Source organism: Anneissia japonica, unplaced genomic scaffold (genome assembly GCF_011630105.1).
Source record: "Anneissia japonica isolate Jap-2015-1 unplaced genomic scaffold, ASM1163010v1 scaffold288221_len503873_cov180, whole genome shotgun sequence".
NCBI lineage: Eukaryota > Metazoa > Echinodermata > Crinoidea > Comatulida > Comatulidae > Anneissia > Anneissia japonica.
In genome coordinates, this window is record NW_022686204.1 from 7190 (window position 1) to 30833 (window position 23644).

The 23644-nt window shown below is 36.4% G+C and overlaps 3 protein-coding genes and 1 long non-coding RNA gene across 8 annotated transcripts in view; 2 read left to right on the top strand and 2 right to left on the bottom strand.

The window, feature by feature from the left end:
- The window catches only part of LOC117113707 (tubulin beta chain), an 11900-nt gene extending 3469 nt beyond the window's left edge, over positions 1–8431 (bottom strand). Inside the window, exons 1-4 of one of the 3 annotated variants that reach the window (XM_033257139.1) lie at positions 8398–8431; positions 6345–6422; positions 4131–4466; positions 2611–3805 (exon numbers count right to left, since the gene is read on the bottom strand). In XM_033257139.1, the coding sequence (XP_033113030.1) occupies positions 2858–3805; positions 4131–4466; positions 6345–6401 (1341 nt within the window). In that variant the 5' untranslated portion in view covers positions 6402–6422; positions 8398–8431 and the 3' untranslated portion in view covers positions 2611–2857. Of the gene's footprint in view, positions 1–2610; positions 3806–4130; positions 4467–6344; positions 6503–8397 lie in introns of those variants that run through there. The other 2 variants (XM_033257131.1, XM_033257148.1) reach the window with 2 other exon arrangements.
- LOC117113735 lies at positions 7–2790 on the top strand. Its single transcript, XR_004446244.1, has 2 exons — positions 7–223; positions 983–2790. It is a non-coding gene; the product is annotated as an uncharacterized LOC117113735 (long non-coding RNA).
- A 182-nt stretch (positions 8432–8613) lies between the features above and the next one.
- On the top strand, positions 8614–13791 carry LOC117113725 (proteasome assembly chaperone 4-like). Of its 2 annotated transcripts, none has more exons than XM_033257163.1 (4): positions 8614–8771; positions 10457–10644; positions 11284–11359; positions 11450–13791. In XM_033257163.1, exons 2-4 carry the CDS (start codon positions 10465–10467, stop codon positions 11566–11568), a joined length of 375 nt encoding a protein of 124 aa, XP_033113054.1. In that variant the 5' UTR covers positions 8614–8771; positions 10457–10464; the 3' UTR covers positions 11569–13791. The 2 variants fall into 2 exon arrangements, with proteins under 2 accessions (XP_033113054.1, XP_033113063.1); XM_033257172.1 differs by having other exon boundaries at positions 10457–10581.
- A 54-nt stretch (positions 13792–13845) lies between these two features.
- The window catches only part of LOC117113692 (cysteine desulfurase, mitochondrial-like), an 11556-nt gene continuing 1757 nt past the window's right edge, over positions 13846–23644 (bottom strand). For both annotated transcript variants that reach the window (XM_033257120.1, XM_033257113.1), the window contains exons 2-12: positions 21463–21536; positions 21093–21209; positions 20646–20729; positions 19570–19623; positions 18998–19096; positions 18207–18300; positions 17535–17669; positions 16802–16959; positions 16241–16512; positions 15632–15721; positions 13846–15471 (exon numbers count right to left, since the gene is read on the bottom strand). In XM_033257120.1, coding sequence (XP_033113011.1) covers positions 15408–15471; positions 15632–15721; positions 16241–16512; positions 16802–16959; positions 17535–17669; positions 18207–18300; positions 18998–19096; positions 19570–19623; positions 20646–20729; positions 21093–21209; positions 21463–21536 — 1241 coding nt within the window. In that variant the 3' untranslated portion in view covers positions 13846–15407. The remainder of the gene's footprint in view (positions 15472–15631; positions 15722–16240; positions 16513–16801; positions 16960–17534; positions 17670–18206; positions 18301–18997; positions 19097–19569; positions 19624–20645; positions 20730–21092; positions 21210–21462; positions 21537–23644) is intronic.

Genomic DNA, 23644 nt, shown 5'->3' on the forward strand with positions numbered 1-23644 from the left:
CAATACAGAATTCAAGGGCATCGATTGAACTTTCTAAACACTCAGGTGATCCCTTAAACCATGACCCAACAATGCTCCTATTTTCTCTATGCTCCTAGTTACAACCGGTACGGAAACAAACATGCGTTGCTCTGTTCTTCTGGATTGATAAAACGAGATAAAACGTTGCCAAGCATGCTGTACACATTTTGCCGCTGCTAGGATACATCGGACACGGCCAACGGTACTTACCAAACAATATCACTAAGCAATTTAAAATTGCAGACCGGTATATCGAATCCATCTGATTTAAATAGGGCTTCTTTCTACCGGCCGGCTACAATGTAATAAAAGATAAATTCGTGGCTGGCTGTGGTATCGTTATTCTACTGGAATCAGTTCTCATTTTATATTCCTTATTAAATAATAATGTATCCAATAAAACTTTTTTTGTGACCGTATGATTTCAATTTTTTTTTTAAATCAATGAAATCTATTGAGTCTAATTGGATTTTTTTTTTCAAATGTTTTATTGTTAATATAAAAGTGTAAGTGTGTGTGGGCCTTTCACGTATTTTCTATCATGATGAATAAAATAGGCCTAATTACTAGGTTTCTATGGTTTACAGAAAAGTCTGGATACCCCTACCCTAGATATCATAGGTCCGTCCTCCTTCATGGCCCATTATTTTAAGCTGTGGATCTTGGTCGAACACAAGTGTATGTGGAATGGTATAAATTTCATACTGAAATATTTTCGCTTGACTGTAAGCCGTGTTTATATAAATATATCTCCTTGATTCAGCATAATTCTCTTTTTTTATGTTGTTGCAATCACCCTTAATATAAAAGGAACCAAGTCTGTGATTTTTTAATGCGCGCATGCATGTGGTTAAAAATCATTATTATTCATATAATTAGTATTATCATCTTAATCATCGTTATCATTATTATTACCATTAATTATTATTATCATCATCGTTATTATCATTATATTTATCAGGATACCATGATGCTCCGGTACAATAAAAATATTAAAGCATTGAAAGGGACTCCCTCGGATCGACAGGAATTGTAGTGTTGATATGAGCTGAGTAGTATCTGTCATGGTTACCAACCTGATGACCTTCTATCAATGACGTAGCATCCACTCCAAGTGTATTGTACAGTACTTGTCAATCAATTGTCCTGTGGTTTTTCATTAAGTATTTGCCCTATTGATATTTAAATTACCTCTTGTTTGTTATGTTGTCTTAGAAACAGGACGTTAGATGAGAAAAAAACCCCCATCATAATGGTAGGGCTGCTTATCAGTGTAGTAGGTCTATTGTATAAGATAAGCATTGTAACTGGGTTGCGGGAGGGGAACGTTTACACCCCCAGTTCAAACTTGCTGAGTAAAACATTCACATTCAATTACAGAACTTAAAACTATAGATCCCCAAAATGTGCATGTTTATTTGATTGATGTAAATACAGGTACAGCTTATATTTTTGTGTGTGAGGCAAGACTTTATTTTTTTTAAGATCGTCAGAGGGCGAAACAAAATTGTTATTGTTGAATGTAAACAGGGATGGATGGTTAAATTAAATTTATATACTGTAATTAGAAAGAAATATAGGCCTATATATCTATGATGTCTGTAAATTGTAACACCCAAAATGTGAACGTATACTATATTTAATGGCTTAAACACTGAATGGGGCTCCATGTGACAGTACTTTAATGTCAAAATTATGATACAAATAACAAAGGGTGCTGAACGCAGAAATTAATTATGCAGTGCATCAGTATCTGCCAATCAATCATGCACCGATGCTCTTCTGGCGTATGGTTCCATTTTAAGAAGGAAAACGTTATACTGTAATTGTAATAGATATACCGGTAATTAATTAACGAAACATAATATCCAACTGTATTCATGTATCAAATAAATTTAAATACTGCACAGTGCTAGAACGTAATACAGTATGTGTATTAACTGTTGAAGAGCATATTTATAGCTGTATTGTACATTTATAGTTTGAGATTTAAAAACAAAGGGATGTTGATACAGTACACGATAAGTCGCAAGAATTCAATCCACAGGTTAGGGCCCCCTAGGGTAGTGTTATCTTAATCTGTGTTAACTTTCGGCCCCTCCTCCTTTTGGACATCTCTGGATCCGCCCCTGAATAATGAATGTACAGCAGTAAATGTACAGTACAGTACTGTAACTGGCAAAGCATATGTGCAGCCTTGAGACACACTATGCTCAATTATTACTTGAGTACAGTGCAGTAATTACTGTATATATATATATATAATTATTCATAGACGGTTCGTGTTTTAACAGATATTATGTTTATAAAAAATGTGCTCCGTAAACTCATCCTTAAAAGCAACCTGCTTTTACTGCCGTTCATATTTCCATCCAAAAAAACAAAAAACATCCACACTTTCTGCTGAGCCCCGCCCACCCCTTGGATATTGTTAAGGTCCCACAAAACTACTGTGCTAAATGTATGCAAACTTTGTGGGACATGCGCATATATCAAGTCCTGCTCTGATTTGTCACTTACGTTTAAGTCGATAATCTGGAAAGGTCGATTTCACAGTCAAGTAACTAACGGAATGAAACAGTAAAAATATTTGCTCATCACACTTTTTTATTAAAGTCACTGTAGGTTTGTTTTGTTTTAGCAGTCAGGTTTGTAGCTTCAGATGCTTATAGAACTTGTTAAAGAATATGCCAAACAGAAGTTTATCAAATGGTACAGTATTGCACTCATATCAAAATAATTTCATCTAAATTACAAACTTTCAAAAACGTGAAAAACAGTAATAATTGAAAGCATGTACAGAAAAAATTTTAGAGATGAAAAATGTTCAAGTAATTTAAGTTTCCTCTTCGCCTTCCTCCTCCTCCTCAAATTCACCCTCCTCTTCTGCAGTGGCATCTTGGTACTGTTGGTATTCAGACACAAGATCATTCATGTTGCTTTCAGCTTCTGTGAATTCCATCTCGTCCATGCCTTCACCAGTGTACCAATGCAAGAAAGCCTTACGACGGAACATAGCGGTGAACTGCTCAGAGATTCTCTTGAACAACTCTTGGATGGCGGTGCTGTTACCGATGAAGGTGGCAGACATCTTGAGGCCTCTTGGTGGAATGTCGCAGACGGCGGTTTTTACATTGTTGGGGATCCATTCGACGAAGTAGCTGCTGTTCTTGTTTTGAACGTTGAGCATCTGCTCATCAACCTCCTTCATGGACATACGTCCACGGAAGATGGCAGCGACTGTGAGGTATCGGCCGTGACGAGGGTCGCAGGCAGCCATCATATTCTTGGCATCGAACATCTGCTGTGTCAACTCTGGGACGGTGAGCGCACGGTATTGCTGGCTACCACGGCTGGTCAATGGTGCGAAACCAGGCATGAAGAAATGAAGACGTGGGAATGGAACCATGTTGACAGCCAATTTTCGCAAATCGGCATTCAGTTGACCAGGGAACCTCAAACAAGTGGTGACGCCGCTCATGGTAGCAGACACAAGATGGTTCAAGTCACCGTATGTTGGTGTGGTTAGTTTCAATGTACGGAAACAGATGTCGTAGAGGGCTTCATTGTCAATGCAGTATGTTTCATCTGTGTTTTCAACAAGCTGATGTACTGATAGGGTAGCATTGTATGGTTCAACAACAGTGTCTGAAACTTTGGGAGATGGCACAACGCTGAATGTGTTCATAATTCTGTCTGGGTATTCTTCACGGATTTTGCTGATGAGGAGCGTTCCCATACCAGAGCCGGTACCACCACCAAGGGAATGTGTAAGTTGAAAACCCTGAAAATGAAAATGAGGAAGAATTATTATTTTAAACATTATATACACATACAAAAATAATACACAGCGAGCAAGTGAAAATAAATGTAATAAAATGGTAGGAAGTATTAAAATGGTAGGAAGTAAAAAGGCCCAGATGTACACAATTAATAAAGACCTAAAGTGATATAATTTGAAGAGAGCTGAAACAAAAGAAGTGAGGGAGCTGGCCAATGATAGAAAGGGGTGAAATCATCTGATCAGATTCTACAAATGATGAATAAGCGAGCAGATGATGAGGATGTAAATGAATGTAAAAAAGAAACAAGTAAAAGGAGTACCATACCTGAAGGCAATCACAGCTCTCTGCCTCTTTGCGGACAACATCAAGGACGGAGTCTACAAGCTCAGCTCCTTCTGTGTAATGGCCCTTAGCCCAGTTGTTTCCAGCTCCACTCTGTCCAAAGACAAAGTTGTCTGGTCTAAAGATTTGTCCAAATGGGCCAGATCTGACAGAGTCCATGGTACCTGGCTCAAGATCAACAAGCACAGCACGTGGGACATATTTGCCTCCAGTGGCTTCATTGTAGTAGACATTGATTCTTTCAAGTTGAAGATCTGAGTCTCCATGATATGTACCAGTGGGGTCAATACCGTGTTCATCAGAAATTACTTCCCAGAACTGAAAAATAAGTTTGTTATAATATATCATATTGCACTGTAATATATTTTGGATAGTTATTTTAAAAAAACTGTACTTCAAATTTATATTCAACACATGATATTCAACACATTATAAACATTTTACTAACTTTATTTTTATTTCCAAATTTATTTAAAAAGGTCAGCTGATATTCAGGGGCCCTGAAACTTAAATATTACGTCATTTCGTATTCTTAAAACGAACTTCGACTAGCACTACGACTAAATGACGCAAACCTCGACTAAAATGATACCTCCGTAGGCCGATTTTTTAGTCAGCCTAAGTTCAGGCTAAATCGCTGACTTGAAATATTTACCCCACTGAAAAATTGCTTTTTGTAACTCACGATAAAGTGAAACGAATAAAAATGATTGTATACGCAGGTTTGATATATCTTTGGTGTGTTAAACAAAAGAGATATCAAGTTTAGCTTCCAAAAAGAGAAACTAACATGTTTTGCTAGCCACATGCGATAATTCCTGATTTGCATGAAATCAACTCGTGTTGCGGTCACGTAGCCTCACAATAACAACAACAAAGATGGCGCCGCCCTTGCTCGGGCTCAACTATAATAGTTCGCCAAAGAAAGCAAGTTTTCACTGACTGTTCAAATTCTCTATCGTAATATGTTAACAACTAATATAGTTATTATTATAGAAAATTAATTAAGCGAATGATGGTCTCTTATGAATTATGAGGAAATACGTTTTTGAACCACAGGCGGCAGCTTAATATTAATCCGCGTTACCGGATCTCTAAAATTTTGTCTGCTATTAAAGTTAGCCCTTTTCATTGGTTAGTTTGATAGTCGTGGCTTGCCAGTCGTCTTCAGTTGAACTAAAACTAGGACTTGATTTAGTCGTAGTTAAAACTTCGACTACGTTGTTTGTGAATACAAATTGAAGTTGAAGTTGCAACTAGCACTAAATGAAGTTCTAGTTTGAAGTCCGACTAAAGTTTGTTTTAAGAATACGGGCGTAATACAAACCAAGAGAAGTAAAACAAAATTGATGTACACAGAAAAAACACAACAAATAGCTTATGCATTAAAAAAATAAATAAAAAAATAAATAATAGAATAAATGGAGCACATCAGGGGGAGAATATGTGAAAAATGTTCATGGTAGCAACAATCAGTTAAAAGAAAAATATTTTTTAAAATTGAAAAAGCTCTGATAAAACTACGTTTTTTCAAAGATATTGAGAATCTATGAAACTGAATACTGTATTCATTATACAAATGTTGGACATAATTAGGCCCAATAAAAATGTATCACCCCCATCTGGGTTGGTAAAGTGATGAGGGAGGGAGGCTATTATATTTTATTACTTTTCTAAAGCCAAATATCACCCTTTTGGTTGTTTGCTGCTGATATATTGATATTCACAGTATAATACATGATTGAGATAATACAAACAATATCTACTAACTATACTAAAAAAAATTACAAATATATGTAAATGGAAAAAAAAATTTCACTTTTTCTTTAATACTGCAGAAGACATGCACACAAGGGTGATAAACTAATCATTTTGCTTTATTGGGCCTTAATAATGATTTGCAAGCTCTGCACGGACCACTGGTTTATGGTTGCTATGAGACAACCAATGCTGTGTTGCAAATCTAGATTTAAAAACAAATCTATATTTATCGGAAATAATAAAATGTATTGAACATTTAATGACTAGTTTGGGGCAACTACATTAGACATGTAAAGAAATACTGTAGAAAAAAATATACCAAAAACAATTCTGTTGTGGTGTAACTATGACAACAAAACATACATTGGACTATACAAGCTCCTAGAAACTATTGAAGTAAACCAGAATTTTATGTGGAGGAGAAAAAAAAATTACCTTGGCACCAATTTGGTTTCCGCATTGACCAGCTTGCATATGAACAATTTCCCTCATGATGAATTTTTTCTTGTTTTACTGTAGAATATATTGAAAAATGGAATGCTTTATTACAACACCTGTCTGTGCAATGAAAAGACTAACTCGCAGTATTCAACTAGGAGCCCAGCATTTATAGTTGTGTATTTGCATATTAATGAGAGCCTTAGCACAAGTGAATAGTATCACTCCGCCATCATAGTGATGAGTCACTCAGGTCAGACAACTGTATGGTGTTACAAAATCAATGTCCTTGGAATGCTATTGTATCAAACATGTGACTGAAGCTATACACAATTTGAGCAGTTAGAGCCCCTCTTCTTAAAATTTTTTTCTCTGGCATCCAAGTTGTGATTTCATACACAAGCCGCGACCCATCTAATATAGTAATAATTTAATATTATATTTCACAGCGACTTTTATAAGATACCCAACATTTGATTCTCATGTTTTAAAAATTATTTATCTTTTATAAATCTATATATTTCAAGATACTATTATTTATGTTAAGCAGTTTTAATTATTTTCTCTTTTAATTTTGGCTTTTTTGCTTTCCTTTTCTCTCATTGGAATTTTTACATGCTTTTCTATAATTTGTCAATGTGTCCTTTAATTATTATTTCAATTATTTTTCACTTTAATGCATTTTAAAAATTATTTTTAATGTTTTTTTATTCACATTTTAAATATATTTCAGATTTTGTTCATTTTTCTGTTTTAATTTAATTATTTGTTTAATATGTTAATGTTTAAAATCTAGTTAATTTTTATTATTTTGTCTTTAATTGTACAATATGTACTGAGCAGAGAACAGTTAAATTACAGTTAATTTAACCATGATTTAACTGTTACTTGGTACTGAGGGTGCTAATTGATCAGGCCAGGGCTGAATGATCACTTTAGGCCCTAGACCAGAGGTTCTTAACTACTGTATATTGTAATAGGGGCCAATATTGTTCATTGAATATATTTGAAGGACCGGGGCAGGAGGTGTACTTTGGCGCATAGCGCCATCCAAGCGCCGCAGGTGCGAGCGGGAGAGTGCGAAGGTTTGGGAGGGGGTGTCCCCCTTTAGGAATTTTTTGAAAATAATAAGCTGCTAGACGCTCATACAAGTTGGCATGTTTTCTTTGCTGTTTGCTGTGATGGTTCTTCTGACTTGATTGATTAAATCACTACAATTTGTGGGACAATAATAGGCCTAGTCAGCAACAGAATGCAAAATTATTAAGGTTAGAACTACTGTAGGCCTAGGACCGAGCTTAACAGAAAATATTATTTTCGGCTTGTACTCGCATAACACGCACTTGGTCTGTGGGCTGCCAGTTGAGAACCCCTGTCCTCCTAGATAGAGTACAAATTATAAATAGTACACTAGACTATAGCCTACTACTATAGAATAGGCGGCGGCCTAATCAAAAAATATATTTCAGAACTGAAAAGGAAGTATAAATTAAATCATGCAAGATTTACCTGTCACCTCATCACAGTAAACATAGGCCTATAATCAAAGTAACATTTACAGTACTGTATTTTTATTCATTCAATCTTAATCAATTTATTATTCATTATTTATAGGGCCTAGGCTAGCCTAGGCCTATATTATAGCATTAATAAATTAAATATAATAAATATCGGTAATTAGGCCTAGGCCTATAAATAATATTGTTCAGTGACGGTGTGGCCAAATTCAGCAGTATGGTAAATTAAATTAACAGACGCTGATGAATGAGGGCTACAGTAGGCCTAGAAGTCTAGGCTAGGCCTAATGAATGCAATGGGACTTTTTGGTGGAGAGGTGTAACCCGGATCAGGTAGCCTAGGCCTAGGTACAGTATTTGCAAAACATTCTTCCCCTCTCTTCTAGCTAGCTTATCCTATAATTCATAAACAAAAAACCACGACATTTCAATCTCCATGTTCAATAAGTATCGCCACCACAACACAGTAATGTCTCGTCCACTACTCTGGTGGTAACTCATACGAAAATTGTGGCTAAAATAAAAATTACTAACCTGGATAAACTCAGATTTCCGCCAAAATGTCTTTGTCCAAATGTCTTTGTCCAACTGCCTTTGTCCAACTGCCTGCTTGCTTTTTGAACTCTGGGCAATTGCAGGGATGATGCAGTATTCAAAATTTATTGACGCCCATTTCAAAGCAAGCATTTGATTGGTTGAATCATTCAAAATGTTCTCCTAAATTTCACGCTCCGTCGCGTTTAGTTCTGTACATTGAGGGCTCACTATCAATATTCTGATTATCAGCACGTGTGTCAACTGTTTTAAAAAAGGGAACTTAGGCTGGAAAATAGGCTTCAGTTTAGGGCCTAGTAAATAGTATCATACTATTAAAAATCCTGAATTACCGGAGGCCTAGTATTACCAGGTATATTACTCTAATTTGGATCATGGAGTGTGTAAAATTTCCAACATGGATAGATGGTGGTGGTAGGCTACCCCAGAGAGAGGCCTAGCCTAGGCCTACGCAAACTCTGGCCTAGCCTAGCCTAGGCCTAGAGTAGTAGCAGTACTACTATCTAGTAGTAGTATCTAGTAGTAGTATATATAATATAATAGTGGTAGTACTCTGTAGTAGTAGGCTTAGCCTCGGTCGGTACGGTACGGTCCCTAAGCTACCTTTTTAGACTCCAGGCTTGGCCGAGGCGGTCCTTAAGATTACCTGGTCCTGGCCAGCAGTGGCGGCATCAGCAGGGGGATTAAGACCCCACCACCGGACAGGTCACTCAAGCACCCCCGTCGGACAGAGTTTGTTGGGCAGTCAGACCATAAAAATTATAAAAATATGCCCACACCAAGCCAACACATGTCAGTCTGAGTGCCATTTCCGGCCATCCAGAGGTTGCTAATTCTTAAATATATGTTTTTAAAAAAATATCTCATTTGGGAGGGAGAACCCCTTTCCCGGCTCGGGCCTACAAGCTCTAGCCTAGTCCCCCTGTTGGACAGCTTAGCCCCACCAGAAAATATATCCTAGAGCCGCCACTGCTGGCCAGACGGATTTTTTGTATGCCTTTCCCAAATTGTACAGAATACTGTACACCTGAGAATGATTATTTTCCTTTTTAGTTGTAGAATTGTAACTGTTCTATAAAAATATAAATGAAGGCCAAAGAAAGTTCAACAGAAATAAAATGAACAATGAACTAGATTTTTTAAGATTTTGGTTGGTTGGTATTGAGTTGGGTGCATTATTTGGTACAGGTGAGGTTTGCAGTGCGCAGCCCCTACAGCAATTGATCTGTGGGCCGCGAAAATAAATAAAAAGTCCTTGTGCTGCTCCTCTACTACTAGTAGTATTATCTACTGCCATCTCTGGCTAGAGCAGCGGTTATCATTTTTACATTGACTTTTATACTTTAATATGGTACTTCAATTTTGTTTACAAGTTAATGACCCATTTTGGGCATCTGTTTTTCATCCCGGCTGCAAATTGCCTGGCCCGGGATTTATCCATCTCAGCTTAGCAGTCTTAAGTAAAAAAATATTTAGATATATTTAAAGCTGATTTATCAAACCGTAGCAAAATCATAGCTTAAAATGGTCTTAGATGGTTCATGCGTACAATCAACTTTTTAATTTTAAGCAATTTTTAAGTTAAGGCAATAGTGATAAATTTGACTTAAAGCAAAAAAATGGACTTATGAATTTAAGCTGATTTCTAGTTTTATAAATCCAGCCCCTGGACTGTATGTCATTGGCCAAGAAGTTTGAGAACTACTGGGCTAGGCTAGAACCAAGGTTGTTTTTTACGGCCTAATGTTGATCATTAGTATTTGTGTAATATGAAAATTTAGCATTAAGCTGTATAAAGCTGTATAAAAGCACTGTAGTGCATAAATGTTTTTGCAAGCACACTGGAAATATCAAAAGTTTGAGTGTGGCCCTCAAAGTAAATAAAAAATTCACTTTGTCCCCCCCCCCCTACATTTGGGCATGACAAAACTTTGTTTTTTTTGCCTATTGGTCCTCATGTTCTACTTTACATTATATCATTCATATATAAATATAGGCAATCTGATTTTGTTATTCATTTTTCTTTATTTTTTGAAGAATTGAACATGTCTGCTGTTAGTACTACTCCAGCTACTTGCCAGCTCACTGAGCACCGATTTAGTGCATCTCTATTTGAACAACTCGTCCACTTCTACATACTTCAGTTGAATGACAGTTTTCTGGTATGGATTGGTACAGTTCCACAAGAATTAACCAATTTATCTGTAGCTATGAACTCAAAATTTGTAAGTTAGCTTATAGTTAAGGTAAAGTTGAAAAAGGGGCTCTAAACAGTGGTGGTGCCAGCGCTGACAGGGAGGGAATCGCCTCCCCCTCCCTTGATACTGTGCAACAATTTGGACCATAACTAGGTCATAAAAACTCTCCCTGTGAACCCTACCAGGGCCTTATTTATTCATACCGAGGCTCTAGCTGGTCCCTTGGTTCGGACCCCCCGTCGGATATGTCATACCCCCGTCGGACATGTCATACCCCTTGTCAGCAAATTTCTGGAGCCATCGCTGGCACTAAGCTCAGTGGCTGAAAGTATGTACCCAACTCGCCTTTCTTGACATTTGATCTCAGACATGTGTAATTGTGATTAAGTATGATATTTTATACATTATACCAAGCAATAAAATCATAATAATATGTTATACTTAATATAGTGCTTTATGCCAATGAGATTTCTAAAGCGCTTCCCATTATTACCCCCAGTCATTAGACCAAGAGGACATATGGAACACATACTCAGTTCTCTGGGGAGAATTCCATAATGTTGTAATGTAGCTGTAATCAGCGCATTTTGTGTTTTATTTATTCAAACACGCAAGAGCAAATGGGATTTGCCTCCTATAGGATTATTTCTTTTTTTTTTGTTACAGAACAAAAATGTTAATTTTACAACATTACTAGGAGATACTGCAGATTTGACTGCCAACACAATAGCCCAGAGATTAGGTAAGGTGCTCATCCTTCCCTGCCATATTTTCTAACCACAATGATTTGCAGGTACAGCACTTGCTGACAGTTTCCCTTTTTTTTCCGTAGCGAAAAAGACAGGCAAACAAGCATTTGTGAGTTGCAACCTGCCAAGCATTAGTCAGTTGTTACCGTTAGTTGAGTCCAGGCTCATGACTGAATTGGAAAATCATCCAGACAAATTTTGAGCCTGGAATAATAATAATACCCTGGAAATGCACAAGAAGAGTATGCAGTAGTGGCATAGTAATTTTGATTGGAGAAGTACAGGAGCAGAGAACTTATTCAGTCTGCAATGGAACGACAAGAGACTCCTCGTACCAAAATCCTGTACAACATTGAGGAAGTGCTTGTTTTTCCCAGACACCATCCATCCATCTGTGGAAGAGCCTACCTCAACTTGTTGATTCATCATCTATCGACACATTCAAGGACAGAGTATCTGATATTCACATCTGTTAATTTTCTCAAGTGAACATTATTGATCACCAACACTGTGCAAATATACTCATGTGAGGTTTATGATATTGTAGGATGATGATGGTGACAGAAATAGATAGTTGACTGGCGGTTAATAAAGAGAGTGGTTTTTCTAAAACTAAAATTGTTTCTGCTTTTATAAGGGCATTTATAAATAAAGATGAGGTGGGCTGGTGTAATCATACACACAAAAGTTATATGTAGATGGGATGAATCTGTACAGCAGAGCCTCTGTGCCAAGTATACTACAGTAATTGAATCATGGAGTTATAAAATTAATTATAACTCCATGATTGAATTAACCACAAGGTAATGCCACATGCAAGACTCAGGTCTTGATTACCAAGAGGACAAATATTAATGTAGTTGAGAACAAAATAGAAATTGCTGTGCTGGCACTTACTTGCAGTTAAACAAAGGTGATGTAAATGAAAAAGTTTGGGATCCTCTAGCTATATTTTTTTTTTTAACACGATGGCGTGTATTTCAATACTTGGAGTATGTATTATACTTTCCTCTAGCTATATGTTAAGAGAGAGAAAAAGGGGGTCCATTTATTATTGAACTCCAATTCAAAGACATTAAGATGGGGTTTTTTATGGGGTCAAAATAGCAACCATTACATAAAGCTAGGCATCCACTGCACCTAACTGTTGTCTACCGACGTGATTGTTTGGAGAATGCAACGCCGGAACGCGCACACGATGATTAGTGCAGAGTGCCACCGAGAGACGGCAGACGGTGTTGCGCCATTGGATTAAGTACCCAGCTTTGCATGTAGGAATTTATGCTCAAAATCAAAAGCTTTATTGCAGAGAAATTATTGATCACTTCCAATAACACACAGGTCAAAACATTCCAGTTTTCCAAGATCTACAAATCTTTTAATACACCTGTAAGACAACTTTAGAATTTATGCAAAGAATATTATTATTCTCATTCCAATTACGGTATGTTGCTAAAAGGCAGTACTGAACAGACCGTACACCTTTAAAACAATGCATGTAGTGGAGACATAATAGCAGTCCTCACTGGTGTACTTTTCTATGATTAATAAATCAAAATCATTACTAATAAAAAATATCAAAACAAGAAAGAATTGCTTCTGTTTCTGTTCGAAGGTCTGTTATGATGTGTAAACATCATCGGCTGGGATAGAGCCAGTGCATAATCTAGATGTTCCCCTCCCACCCCAACTGTTGACCTCAACTGTTAAGAATGTATTGAATTGTACAATCAGCCCAAGAACACTTGGAACTGTCCGAATTTAAAGGATGAATAGAATAATGCTTATCAATGTTGAGAGCAGGGATGTAGATATGTTGGGCGGGGCCACCCAGTCTAAAGCTAATTTCATCCATAAAATCCTATTTAGTTTGTTAATGTTATCACCTATCCACTCTTAGTTTTCTACAGAGCTACAACCCTGTGATAGATATGAAGAAACAGATAGAAGCACTTATCTAGTGAATACAGCAGCTATCTTATTCATTATTATTATTATACTGTAAATTTATATATGTATATCTTAGAAATTTTTATATAAACAAAATTAAAATATTTAATCATTACTTTATTCTTAAACAAATTGTGCGTGCAGTTTTCTTTATCGCCACGGTACTATAATAAAAAAAGAAATGCAAAAAAGTGGTATTAGTCAAATAATGAATAAAAAAATAATTTCATCTGGTTTCTAGTAAATCTAGTAAAAGTGTGGCTGGGAGCCACGGCAGCCACAGTGCAGTGCCAATACCAAGATGTAATGGATACACTGTCCCTTATTCAACCTAACTCCCATGTGATGGTTATTCAAGAAGCTGATTGGTCAGACTCCAATTAACAATACTTTACTAGTCTTCGCTGCAAGAAGCAGAAATATTTACCTCTTGGCCCTTGAGGACAGGAGTTGATCTTAACTGAACAAAAAAAAACCCCACAAACCCAAGATATTAACCTGTAACTGAAACACTTCAACAAAAGAAAAATATTCAACCTACAGTATTTATTAATAACTAATACTGTATAATGATCATATTTCAATAATCATCAATGATGCAGTTTACCCGTAGTTATACAAAAATGTTTTTAAAATTCACTTCAAATGCATCTAATGTAATCTTTTTTTTTCCAAAAAAAATGGTGAGATCATTTTACAGGAAATTAATTTTACTATACGAGGTTAACACCCTGTAGTTGGTATTATATACTGAATACATAGACTCCAGGCATTAGTTCCAGCCGTGACATGTAATGCCTACAATCTATTAATACAAATATTAACGGTTTTAATCAGGTCATAGTTCAAAATATAGCACTTGGTGATCTGGAGGCTGTATTTTACATAGTAAAGCGTCCAGATCACCTCAGTCTAACTCTATATTTTGAACTAAATGCTACTCAACCCAGTAAATATTTGTATGCTGTACTAGTATACATTACAATATTTTTAAACCCCTGTCTACACTACAGTACAAATTTGCAGACCTGTCGAGTCTTGCGCATCTTGAGTCCCATGCATTTAACTGCGACCTCACGCGAGGCCTACATATTCTCACGCATTCCAGAATTTCTTCAAATTATATTTTTTTAATGTGCTATTTTCTCAAAACAAGCATACAACAGCGATCCCGTAGTGATTGTCCGTGTTCGACGCTGCCTCAGCAAAAAACTGAAGAAAACTAAATGGGATATCAAAGTGACAATTTGTATCAATGTATTCACTGTAAAGATGTATGTTATATTGACACTTGACTGTATTTTTCTAAAGGTTTGTGACCTCGCGCATAATTTTCAAAAAATGCCCAATCTCAAGCAAATCCAAAAGAAACTTCAAGCAAGCCAGTGTGAGACCTGACAGGTCTGAATTTGGACAATATCATGTCCATATATAAGCACACAACACAAATACATCACATAAAAACTTATAATCCTATAGTCTGCTTAATATTATTGCTATTCAGTGTATCATGTACTTTACATAATCCCATCCACTATGTAGTGCCAATGGAGGGCAGTATAACAAATCTTCTACCGTACTTTAAATAATTCCATCCACTATATAGTGCAAATAGAGGGCAGCATAACAAATCTTCTACTGTAAATCTATCAAACTTACAGCCTCAAAAAAAAAGGCGGTGGCTATTGTTACACCCATCTTAAATTTATTTCTGATTGAATGTTATTGTATGTATGGTTTGACCAATAACATATTCACATGCAGTAATGTTCGATAATATAGGTATCTGAATCAAATTACCAGGATTTATTTAGACTGTTTTAAGGATTATACTACTGACAAGCCTACAGCCGAGCTGAATGCAAGATGACAGCCTAGCCAATGTGATAGTTTATAGTCAAATGGAAGGAAGACAGCCTAACTGATCAATACTTAAGGATTTACTACTAAAAAGCCGACAACCTAGATGTTTGTAGGGGAACAGCCTAGCCAATGTTATAGTTTATAGTGATAGTCCAATGGAAGTAAGACAGCCCAACTGATAAATACACTGACACCCAACCCAGTAATTGCACCAATAACAGAAGTAACTCAGTGCTGCGACCATTTAACTTCTTTGATGTCAATTCCTTCCTGAAGCATCTCCCAAAGAGGACTGAAAAAATAAATTTTTCAATGTATTTTAACAAAATGCAATGTATTTTATTTTGTAGATTAAGCTTCTAATAAGCCTATCCATTGTTGTCATATATAAGTTTTCATTATTGTTCTCTTAATAATCCTTATATCAAAATAAAATATTTGGAAGCTCTTACCTCATATTACGCAAAGCCTTGACATGTTTAATGCATTGTTCAGCTGTGTAATCCACTTCCTCTTCTGTTGTGAACCTTCCAATACCAAACCTGTAAAATATACATTTTTAGAGCTATTATTCAACAATGGGACTTACTGGCAAGCTGAACATGAGATAATATCAGACAAAGAAGAAGAAAGTTCAATATTTTAAGCTTTACTATTCAATTCATCTTGTTTTTCATCTCCATTAGAAACGCCAAACAAAGTCTCTCACTTAGGCCCTGACCTGACTATGTGGCAAAGGACATCAACCAATGAACTAACAATTCTGATGGATGATAAGGATTCCTGGCGACGCATTGTAAACTCTTTCTTGTACCTTTTTCTTGGATGAGTCTGCATGACAGCTTAAAATGGCCTAAAAACGCCCAGTTTCTCTAGACATAAGGGGTTTAATACTCTGAATCCTACTAGCCCTTCACCCGAGTGGTCTTGAAACAAATTTTCAGCCCCTTTACTCTGAATCCTACTAGCCCTTCACCCGAGTGGTCTTGAAACAAATTTTCAGCCCCTTCCCCTTTTACCCTGTCAATCACTATATGGAGCTTGTCAGTCAGGGTTCATACCTTATGGATGAATGTGCCAGGTCTTCCTCTGCACCAACAGCTCGCAATACGTATGATGGTTCCAAACTCGCAGATGTGCAAGCGCTTCCAGATGACAGCGCAACACTCTTTAACGCCATCAGAAGACTCTCACCTTCCACGTAGGCAAATGACAGATTCAAACATCCTGGGTATGTCTCGTACGCATCACCATTGCGAATAACATGTGTTAGATTGTCTGTAATCTTGGTTAGGAGACGATTTGATAAAGCTGCAATGCGTTTGCTGTCGTACTGAAGGTTAAAAACATTGTTCACCTCAGGCTACTAGTCATATAATACAATGCACCCTCTTTAAAGCAAGACCCCTTCAAGTTGAGACCACTTCTTCATAGTACAAACCAACTAACTTCAAGCTTTTAACACAAAGCTAACCCTCTAATTCAAGAGTGAACTCTAAAGGCGTTTTTGAATTAGAGGGCCAACTCTACAGTTGGTGAAGAATTTGTAAAATGGTCATGTATTCAATTGAACATTAACTATGTGTCATTCAATCTAATTCAAACACTAGATTTCCTCTTACCTCCATCTCTTCTCCTGCAACTTGGCAAGCTGATCCCAGGCCCACTGCCAGCGGAGCTGGTAATGTTCCACTGCGCATCCCTCTTTCCTGACCTCCACCACTCTGAAGTGGTTCCACTCGAACCCTTGGCCTTCGACGAATATACAGAGCACCGATGCCTAAAGACAATACCAAGTTGTGAAAAGCATATTTCACAAATATGCACTTAATGGATTTTTAAATAGATGTAGAATCAATTATTATTATCACTACCTAGGAGTATTCCAACTTCAAAATAAAAACTTTATTGTCTAACAAAGGAAATACTGAGCACAATAATTTCAGTGCATATACACTAATATAATTAAGATATAAAAATCATTAAAATTCATATGTATTCACATAAGCTCCCAACAGTAAAAAATAATAGAATAGGAGTATATCTTTGGTGTGAAACACACCAAGTATAACCCACAAGTTTGAAGAACAGTGGGGAGCTTCTGGTAGTGAATTGGGCAGTACAAAAGCAGACTTCCTCCTACTCTCTTCCTAAAAGTGTATTGCATATTTCAACATCCATACTTCTTTAACAGTCCCCTGACATGGAAATACCGATATCACCGATGTATCAAATGAAAGGGATCATGTCTACATATCTTGCATGAATCACCCACTGGAACCAAACCATTGCCTGCTATCAGACACATGATGAGATACATAATTTAAACAGTGTATGAAGATAAAAAACCTTTACCTTTTGGCCCATACAGCTTATGGCCACTAATAGACATCAGATCAATATTCATATCATTAACATCTACTGGCACTTTGCCAACTGCCTGAGCAGCATCCGTATGGTAGAAAACCTTCTTTTCCCTACACATTTTTCCTATCAAATGGAAAAAAATAAACAGCTATTAATACAAATCCTTTATGAATCAAAAAGTGATAAAACTATGGATAAATGTGAGCAACATATTGTAATTATAATATATAATAATAATAATGGTGCATACATTATATGGCTTGAACATGATATGATATCTGTTAAAACTAGTAAATCATGAATACAGTGCGCCCTCCAATTCGAGACTCCTATAATTCAAGACCACTTTTAAAGAACTAAATAACAATCATCAATCTTTTAACACAAAGCTAAACCCCTAATTGGTGACCGAGCTCCAAAAACCCCCCACCCTCCTCAAAATTTTAGCCCCAAAAGTGGTATCAAAATTGGAGGGCAAACTGTAAACAATAAGACAAAACAAAAACTAAAATTTTTATTTAAGTAAATCTATAACTTATTTTATTTTTGTTTCTGCAACAGGTTAAGCGAATCCCATTGTTACAGTATAGGCTTAAATAGTTCTGTAACACAGTGGTTGATGCTAATATAACAAATGTATATATTTTCATGAGTACCTACCTATTTCTGCTACAGGCTGTTTAACACCAATCTCATTGTTTACAAACATAATTGATGCCAGGACTGTATCAGGTCTGAAGGCTGCTTCTAAATCCTGCAAAAACATACCAATAGACCTGTTAATATTTGTAGTGGAACTTGCAACTTGGTAGAAGTGTTCACCTTTTAAAGTAAAGGTCATGAGTTCAAATCTCATAAACATACAACTTAGCTGTAAGAATAGCAATGTGTAGAGATGGGTTGTTTACAAACTCATACACCGTAAAAAACCTTTATTGGAAGCCCAATGGGCTCAATCTCAAGAAGAAGCCTATCTCTGACAATTGAATCCACCTCTTTAGTTTGCAAAAGTAGCCTTAAAAATAAGCCTAAGAGAGGCATGGGCTTTCTTTCGAGATAGTACAGTACATACACTGTACAGTACATGAATTTCAAAGAAACAAAATTAAAAACATGTTTGGTTTATACAGTAGATTAGGTGATTTAATGCTGGTTAATACATTCCATGACACAGACTGTTATTTCAGTGGCCCTATTTATTGTTTTATTCATTTTGAAAAGAAACCTCCTCCCTCTTAACTTTGCAAATATTGCCTCGAAAAGAAGCCCATCTCGAAAAAAATGCCCATCCAAAGTCCTAAAAAAAACAAGAAGCCCAAGGATTCTATTTGAGGTTTACAGAATGCACAGACTCATGCTCATATAGCATGGGCAGTGCAATTTTTTCAATGGTGTAGGATAATGCATACATCAGGAGCCAAAATTAATGTGTACTTTTTTGGTTTTCATACCTTTAAATCAACAATTCCATTTTTCTGAACTGGAAGATAGGTAACTTCAAATCCTTCACCTTCCAACTGTCTGCAAGAGTCTAGAACGCACTTGTGTTCCTGAGAGAGAAACAAATCTTTGACTGGTTTAAGACAAACAGAAATAACTGCCATTTACTTATTTAATAATATCCTCCTTTGGGTAGAGCTTGGTAGTTGATAAGAATGTAAATCATTAGACACAAGGAACACAATTATTTGCACAGGGACAACAGCATTTCCTTGTCTTCACTGAGGTCCAAGGCCCTCCTGCCTGTACCCCACCCTGGGGTAGGGTAGCTCAATCTCTTGCTCATATCTTTTTTTTTTTTAACATTTTCCAAAATTTTTTCAATAAGTACATAGTAATACCAGTTTTGTGTAATATATTCTAAAAATCAAATTATAATTTTTAATATAAATAGGTTCACAAAAGATTGTTTTCATTTTTAGATTCGATTCAATAGTAAAACTGATATTTTGTTGAGTGTTGAAAATATTCCAATATAAAATACATAATCATGTACATGTATACTATAAAACATAATACTCACGATTTGTGATGTAATGATATGTTTCTTCTTGCTCTTGTAGAACCTCCCCACTCCCTGTGCCAAAACAGAATTCAAAAATTACTGGTAGCCATAGTATATTGGCATAAATTGTATTACAAATTTAAACAAAAAATTAGGGTTAAGCAAAAAATAACTCTGTTGGTGGATATGGCTGTACAAAGAGTAATAATTCCTATTATTGTTTATTTTATAGTATACTACATCTGTTACATTGTACTCACAGACTATGTGGTACATGGGACAAGGAAGGACAAACTACTGTAGCAATTTTATGAAAAACGGGCTTTGGATACTGTTGAACCTCTGTGTGTTACCACCTCTTGTAGGCGACCACCTCCTTTAAGGGTCCACTTACAGAAATCCTGATTTGTTTTCCATTCACACTGCATACCTCTCATAAGTGCCCCCATCTTGTAAGCCCTCACTTCTCCTAAGCAACCATGACCACCTTTACGCTTCAAAATTGAATTATTTGTGGTATTTTACCTTGTTAAGTGACCATCTCGAGTTAAAAAAACACCTGGATTGAATTTATTCGGTGTAAACACCTAGGATAGCCCTCGACAGCCTAGAATAAGACTTATTTCCAGTGGGGTCCTTCTGGTGGTGATTGGACAGTACACCGGGAGACAATCCCCTACTCTTTTCCGAAAAGTATACTGCGTTCTTTAACATGCACATGGGCCATAAATGCACACGGGACCAACGGCTTAAACGTCTCATCCGAAAGACGGTGTGGTATTGTATCTTGTATTTCAGCCCTCTAGCTGAAACACAAGGAGAGGCAGCGATGGGAATTGAACCGGGGACCTAGAGATCTCCACGGTTCAGAGCACACACAGTGGCTACCACCAGATTAGCCGACTAAGCTAAGCTGCTCTCTCTACTTTACATGTAGGTGATTACTAAAGCCTATTAAAATACTAAGCGGGTCTCAGGTCAAAATGTGATTACATTCTTACCTGAGACCTGCTTTCTCTGGACCCAAGGGTAGTCGCTTATAAGAGGTTCAACTGTATTAACAAAAAACCAACAATATGTTGCTTTTAGCATACCTTGATTGCAATGTTATTGGACTCAGTTGCTCCACTGGTGAAAATTATTTCCCTCGGATCAGCACCAATAAGGTGAGCAACTTGCTGTTAGAAATATAAAAATGAAAATTTGACAAATTATAGTGTTGTCATTGCTGCTGACTTTAAATGTTTCAGTTTATTCATCATTAAGGTAACAGTTGAAGGGTTTCAAGTTACTGGTGTCTCTTAAAAATCAGGACGGCCTCACACACATGCAAGGAAGCAAGAACCAAACCGACCTTCCTCATAATATTTTATCATTGTCACCATTATATTTTTAATATCATCATGCACAGCAAAATAAAATTTAACCACATCTCTAGGAAATGACTTCTTCTTCTTCCAACTTGGAACCCCTGACAACTAATAATAGTTTATTTAATTCTATTACAGTGTCTCAACATCTGGTATTTTAAATATACATACTGCTCTAGCTTTTTCTACGGCATCTTCCGTCTCCCATCCGTATGAGTGAGTTCGGGAATGAGGGTTTCCATAGTATGCTACTGAGTACGGCATCATGGCATCAAGCACTCTAGGATCCTATAAAATAAAAAAAAATGTTTAAAATTTATAAGGAAAAAAAACTTATATATCCATTCTACATAAATATATATTTTATACAATTGTTAGTCATATTTTAAAAATAATAATTATAAAATTAGCTAGTAAAAGCTTTAATAGGTATTATGCCAGTGTTCTCTACATATACACATTATTTGTTTGTTTAATAAAACAAACAAAATTTGAAAATAAAGTTCACTCATATTTTGATACAGTATATTGATGTGCCTACCAGTGGTGTTGTGGCCTGCTGGTCAAGATACAAGGCCTTCCCTTCAAATCGTTCATCTGGTGATTCTGTTACAGCTGCAAATACAGAAATTAGTTGAATAAATAGGTTTTCATGTCTCACAACAGAATTAAATTTGAGGTAAGCATTTGCTACTGTATGCTTGGCATGGCAATATCCATGGCCAGTGGCATAACGCTTATGGGCACCCAGTCCAAAGGGCCCTCCTTACGACTAAACAGCGCTCTTCTAACAGAGCCTAGACACCATGACATTACGTAATTCCATGTTTTTAACTTACAAACTTCTTAAGTGAATTCATATAAGGTAATATTGACAACATGATACTGACTACCTAAAATGTTCCACAGCTGGGCTCCACTACAAGTAGTTAGATACTCTGACGAAGTATGAATTAAAGGGCTACAAGAATTCACAGAGGTTTGAATTAAATTATAGTAATATAATTTACATGCAGGTATTATTTAATATTCCACTATGAAGGAACCTTCGTCATCAACTACAAAATGAATGGGGCCACCAAGACTTTCTCACCCCTGGGCCCTGTGACAGGTTGTTGCACCACTATCTATACAGTCAACTGACTTTTTATGGGAAAATGTAAAAACACAAAACTTCACGAATGCAGGAAAACAGAAATATGCCTGTGCAGCCTTGTTGATTACTTTATATTTAATAAATAATACAAATACAAAATCTCACAATCTCTAAATTTTGCAAAAAAAAACTGTTTTCTTAGCTATATAGTTTTGACTACAATCCTCCTTGGTTTTGAAAACTCTATTTTTATTCTTGGTTTAATTAGTTTTTTTCCTTCTTTTCTTTTCATATTACTCAGCACTAAAGACCTTGGTTTATGTGCTATATAAATCCCATATACTGTAAGTATTGCACAAAATTGAATGGTATAAAATCAAAAGAAACATTGATAGCTATCATTGTGATTTTATTGGACAGACTTGAAAACTTATTCAGACCCGCCTCTTCAAACATTTCTGACTGAAATTGCTTTGTTTGTGACATCATGTTGAAAATTCACTACAAACAATAATGATACTCTGTACGGAACTTGGGACATTCACAATGATGTACACATTGTATCATCCAATCTGTTATATATAAAGTAAATTATGAAATATGAACACAACGAACATCCAACATGTCATGTCATGTCATATCGCCATACAGATGCAGTCCGTGTTTCATGGTCAAAATTCACTGCCGGATCTTGAGATCTGAAAACATGGGATCCGGGACCGCAGATCTCCACGAATCAAGATAATTGAATCCGGTACAGAATCTTTAGACGCGAACGGCAACAAATCTGGTACGATAGTAGTACTGGACCAGCCACAGCGTAGGAGTATGGAACGCCGTTACTGCCTTTGGTGGCTCTTTTTCGTTCGGCGCATTTCCTATTCGGCCCTTTTAACATTACGTTCGGTGCCTTTACATTACGTTCGGTGCTTTTACATTACGTTCGGTGCTTTTTACATTACGTTCGGTGTTTTTACATTACGTTCGGTGATTTTTACATTACGTTCGGTGCTTTCACATTACGTTCGGTGCTTTTTACATTACGTTTGGTGCTTTTTACATTACGTTCGGTGCTTTTTACATTACGTTCGGTGCTTTTTACATTACGTTCGGTGCTTTTATTAACATTACATTCGGTGCTTTGAAACATTACGTTCGGTGCTTTTATCATTACGTTCGGTGCTTTTGCCACATTTGCGGATCTTTTATCATTTGGTGCTTTTTTGTTTTACCTTTCGGCCCTTTCATCATTACGTACGGTTCTTTTATCATTCGGTGCTTTCATGACATTTGACATCGGGTCAAGTGGAAAAAATCAACGGCTGTGGGAATGAGCCTAGTGGAACTTGCGCGCTCCTTCTCTCTTTCTTCGTGCCGTCGATCGTTGACAAGCGAAGAAAGACAATGGCCAAGTCTTCTGTTCCGATTTAATTTTAAATTGTTTTGCATTATATGGCCGTTTGCTGTTGGGTTTTCCCATTTGCCTTTTTAATATATATTATCCAGAATCTTAAATTTTAGTGTTTCTAAAGTCAACTTAGTTTCATTACTGTTACGCTATATTATATTCATGTTTTGAAACACAGGTGGGCACGCATTCTTCATATAATATATATATATATATATG